At 40.2% G+C, this 5,000-nt stretch overlaps 1 protein-coding gene and 1 non-coding gene across 2 annotated transcripts; both read right to left on the bottom strand.

The window, feature by feature from the left end:
• Nucleotides 1-1,629: 1,629 nt before the first annotated feature.
• On the bottom strand, nt 1,630-4,242 carry LOC107280605 (large ribosomal subunit protein uL2cz/uL2cy). Its single transcript, XM_066309737.1, has 3 exons — nt 4,208-4,242; nt 3,310-3,716; nt 1,630-2,658 (listed from the first exon to the last, which is right to left on the bottom strand). Exons 1-3 carry the CDS (start codon nt 4,240-4,242, stop codon nt 2,216-2,218), a joined length of 885 nt encoding a protein of 294 aa, XP_066165834.1. The 3' UTR covers nt 1,630-2,215.
• TRNAM-CAU (transfer RNA methionine (anticodon CAU)) lies at nt 4,175-4,248 on the bottom strand. Its single transcript has one exon. It is a non-coding gene; the product is annotated as a tRNA-Met (tRNA).
• Between the last annotated feature and the right edge of the window lie 752 nt (nt 4,249-5,000).

Raw genomic sequence — 5,000 nt, 5'->3', positions numbered from 1 at the left:
GATCAAGGGAAAACTTTCACAGTTTCCATTCTGAAATGTTCTCTGTACTATAATAAATAGTAAGTGAATCAACTTACTACTAAAAAAATTAGTAGACTTCCTCTTCGGAATAGAAATAGCCTATTTCTACATAGGGAAAGTCGTGTGCAATGAAAAATGCAAGCACGATTTGGGGAGAGGTTTTTTCTCTATTGTAACAAGGAATAATTATCTACTCCATCCGACTAGTTCCGGGTTCGAGTCCCGGGCAACCCATATGGAAACTAGAAAGGAGCAATCTGAGTTTTGATTTTTCACTCACTTCATTTACAAAATTTTTTGGTTTGGTAAATTTTGTTGTATGGATATACAACTGTCGGGGCTGGCTTGGTTGACATTGGTATATAGTCTATATTATACTGTTAAATAACAAGCCTTCTATTATCTTTCTAGTTAATACGTGTGCTTGGGAGTCCTTGCAATTTGAATAAACCAAGATCTTACCATGACTGCAATTTTAGAGAGACGCGAAAGTACAAGCCTGTGGGGTCGCTTCTGCAACTGGATAACTAGCACCGAAAACCGTCTTTACATCGGATGGTTCGGTGTTTTGATGATCCCTACCTTATTGACCGCAACTTCTGTATTTATTATCGCCTTCATCGCTGCCCCTCCAGTAGATATTGATGGTATTCGTGAGCCTGTTTCTGGTTCTTTACTTTACGGAAACAATATTATCTCTGGTGCCATTATTCCTACTTCTGCGGCGATCGGATTGCACTTTTACCCAATTTGGGAAGCTGCATCTGTTGATGAGTGGTTATACAATGGTGGTCCTTATGAGCTAATTGTTCTACACTTCTTACTTGGTGTAGCTTGTTATATGGGTCGTGAGTGGGAACTGAGTTTCCGTCTGGGTATGCGTCCTTGGATTGCTGTTGCATATTCAGCTCCTGTTGCAGCTGCTACTGCTGTTTTCTTGATTTACCCTATTGGTCAAGGAAGTTTCTCTGATGGTATGCCTTTAGGAATATCTGGTACTTTCAACTTTATGATTGTATTCCAGGCAGAGCATAACATCCTTATGCATCCATTTCACATGTTAGGTGTAGCTGGTGTATTCGGCGGTTCCCTATTCAGTGCTATGCATGGTTCCTTGGTAACCTCTAGTTTGATCAGGGAAACCACTGAAAACGAATCTGCTAATGAGGGTTACAGATTTGGTCAAGAGGAAGAGACTTATAATATTGTGGCCGCTCATGGTTATTTTGGCCGATTAATCTTCCAATATGCTAGTTTTAACAACTCTCGTTCTTTACACTTCTTCTTGGCTGCTTGGCCTGTAGTAGGGATTTGGTTCACTGCTTTAGGTATTAGTACTATGGCTTTCAATCTAAACGGATTCAATTTCAACCAATCTGTAGTTGATAGCCAAGGTCGCGTTATTAATACTTGGGCTGATATCATCAACCGTGCTAATCTTGGTATGGAAGTAATGCACGAACGTAATGCTCACAACTTCCCTCTAGACCTAGCTGCTCTTGAAGTTCCATCTCTTAATGGATAAGGCTTTTCTGCTAACATATAGCAATTTTTGAAGAAAGGAAAGCTAGAAATACCCAATATCTTGCTTCAGCAAGATATTGGGTATTTCTTTTTTTTTTTATTTTGAATCTTTCTATTCTGAATTCAGTTAACGACGAGATTTAGTATCCTTTCTTGCACTTTCATAACTCGTGAAATGCCGAGTTGGTACGAATTCCCCCAATTTGCGACCTACCATAGGATTTGTTATGTAAATAGGTATATGTTCCTTTCCATTATGAATCGCGATTGTATGGCCAACCATTGCGGGTAGAATGCTAGATGCCCGGGACCACGTTACTATTGTTTCTTTCTCCTCCTTCATATTGACCTTTTCTATTTTTGCCAATAAATGATGAGCTACAAAAGGATTCGTTTTTTTTCGTGTCACAGCTGATTACTCCTTTTTTTCCATTTTAAAGAGTGGCATTCGATGTCCAATATCTCGATCGAAGTATGGAGGTCAGAATAAATAGAATAATGATGAATGGAAAAAAGAGAAAATCCTTTAGCTGGATAAGGGGCGGATGTAGCCAAGTGGATCAAGGCAGTGGATTGTGAATCCACCATGCGCGGGTTCAATTCCCGTCGTTCGCCCATCCCATTATTGCAAATTCCAAAAATGCAATTTTCCATATTCCTAGTTACGTATTTACTTACGGCGACGAAGAATAAAACTATCACTATATTTTTTCCTTTTCCTAGTTCTTCTTCCAAGCGCAGGATAACCCCAAGGGGTTGTGGGTTTTTTTCTACCAATGGGGGCTTTCCCTTCACCGCCCCCATGGGGGTGGTCCACAGGGTTCATAACTACCCCTCTTACTACGGGGCGTTTACCTAGCCAACACTTAGACCCGGCTCTACCCAAACTTTTTTGGTTCACCCCAACATTACCCACTTGTCCGACTGTTGCTAAGCAGTTTTGGGATACCAAACGGACCTCCCCAGATGGTAATCTTAAAGTGGCCGATTTACCTTCTTTTGCAATCAGTTTCGCTACAGCACCTGCTGCTCTAGCTAATTGCCCACCCCTTCCACGTGTGATTTCTATGTTATGTATGGCCGTGCCTAAGGGCATATCGGTTGAAGTAGATTCTTCTTTTCTCTCAAAAAACCCCTTCCCAAACTGTACAAGCTTCTTCCAAAGCATACGGCTTTCTAGATGTATATGACGATCTCTAGACAGATGGATCTTATATGAATCGTATGATGAAGTACCACATGAGTGGATATATAGGAAAGGAATCCAAATCTGCCGAATCGCTCATGTTATGATCTTCTACATCCTAGGTCTCCGCGTTCCGTCATCTGGCTTATGTTCTTCATGTAGCATTCAGATCGAATGACTCTATGAAATTACGTCGATACTTCTACATATTATGGGTAACGTAGGAGACATCCCTATTTTCCCCCGGGGGTCTTAATTACCACTGCTTAGCTTTCAATTCGCCTCTGACCATCAAATTAAATGTGAATAACCCGTCCTCCTCTCTTTGAAACAAGGGGCGCTTCCGGTTCTGTGCGTGCTTCAAACAATTTTGTCTTCTCCATATTACCATATCTCTAGAGTCAATAATTTTCTATGAGGAACTACTGAACTCAATCACTTGCTGCCGTTACTCAACAGTTTTCTGTTGAGGTCTATCCCGTAGAGGTAGTCAAATTGGATCAGTGATCGATTTCTAGGTTTCGTCGTAAACCTAATTGGTTACTTCCAATTACGTAAATCAATAGTTCAAACCGCACTCAAAGGTAGGGCATTTCCCATTGATATAGGAACTTTTGTACCAGAAACAATAGTATCTCCAATTATAGCCCCTCTGGGATGTAAAATATATCCCTTCTCACCATCCCCATAGTGTATGAGACAAATGTACGCATTTCGATTAGGGTCGTATTCTATGGTTACGATTCTACCAGATATGTCTTTTTGATTCCGTCGAAAATCGATTTTACGGTATAGGCGCTTATGACCTCCCCCTCTATGCCTTGCGGTAATGATTCCTCTGGAATTACGACCTTTACCACAACGGTGCCGTCCATGGATCAAATTATTTCGTGGATTGGATTTCACTTGCCTATCTATGGTTCCCTTGCGTGTGCTCGGGATAGGTGTTTTGTATAAATGTTTCGCCGTATTATTAAGTATTCTCCTTTAGTTTTTTTCTCTATCTAGAAGTGGAATAGAATAACCCGGTTGAAGGGTAATGATCATACGTCTGTAATGCATTGTATGTCCTAGAATAGGGCCCATTCTTCTACCCTTTCCGGGTAGTCGATGGCTATTCACAGCTACTACCTTAACACCAAAGAAGAGTTCGACCCAATGCTTTATTTCTGTCTTAGTGAATCCCGATTCGACATTAAAAGTATATTGATTCTTTCCCAATAAACGAAGACTTTTTTCTGTAAATACTGCGTATTTGATTCCATCCATAAATCGACTTTCCCTCCTATGCTCTGAGTTCCAGTATCGATAAGAATTCGAGTTCTTATTGTTCTTATGTTATGGTATGAATATACCATACCAATTCGTTATGTATGGATGATGGATGAGATTCCATGGATAGAGAGCCAGTTCCAATAGACTTATGGAACGTTCCGGTTCGCGTGCATCCAGCAGGAATTGAACCTGCAAATTTACCAATTATGAGTTGGGCGCTTTAACCATTCAGCCATGGATGCTTAACAGGGATCATCGTACATCGTAAATAACCAATTTTCATATAGAAAGACATATCATAGAAAAATGAAATCGAAAATATTCGGAGATGGCAAATATTCGGAGATGACTATGAAAACACCTCTCTGGATCCTCGAATTGAAAGAGAGATTGAGAGGGATCCAGAATCCTAATTCTCGCTATTTGGAATGGATCCAATTCTATTGAGTCTGACTCATAGTGATCATTTCTCTTTAGCAAAGAATGACCTTGGTTATCAAAGGATTGAACAACCGGGATCCGTTTACTTATGATACCTAGTTGACATTGATAACAAGGATCTAATGAATTATGAGTTTAATAGATCCTCTTTAGCAGAAAGACGTATATTCCTTGCTCATCACTTATTCCCAAACCTCGTATGGGGCTAATCGTTTTCATTTACCATCTCAGGGAAAATCCTTTTCGTTCCGCTTAGCCCTATCGGGTATTTTAGTGATAGGTTCTATAGGAACTGGACGATCCTATTTGGTCAAATACCTAATGAAAAATTCCTATTTTCCTTTCATTAAGGTACGAGGGCTTCTTATTCCACAAGAAAAGAACGAAAGCACCTTTTCATTCTTTCATATACTGGGGGTTTTTACTTGGAAAAGACAATGTTCCATACTAAAGGATTCGGGTCCATAACCACGAGTTCCAGTGCACTAGATCTTGTAGCACTTAGCAACGAGGCCCTATGAATAGACATATAGAATTTTTGGTCGGGAAATTC

This window comes from Oryza sativa, chromosome 4 (genome assembly GCF_034140825.1).
Source record: "Oryza sativa Japonica Group chromosome 4, ASM3414082v1".
NCBI lineage: Eukaryota > Viridiplantae > Streptophyta > Magnoliopsida > Poales > Poaceae > Oryza > Oryza sativa.
This window is presented reverse-complemented; position numbering and strand designations above follow the sequence as displayed.

Bases quoted from the DNA above. Each gene is read 5' to 3' on its own strand.
- LOC107280605 (XM_066309737.1), bottom strand. From the start codon at position 4,242: ATGGCTGAATGGTTAAAGCGCCCAACTCATAATTG. The intron at 3,717-4,207 runs GTAAATTTGCAG...AAAAAACTAAAG, and splicing joins AAGCGCCCAACTCATAATTG to GAGAATACTTAATAATACGG. The intron at 2,659-3,309 runs GTGCGGTTTGAA...AGAGAAAAGAAG, and splicing joins GGGAAATGCCCTACCTTTGA to AATCTACTTCAACCGATATG.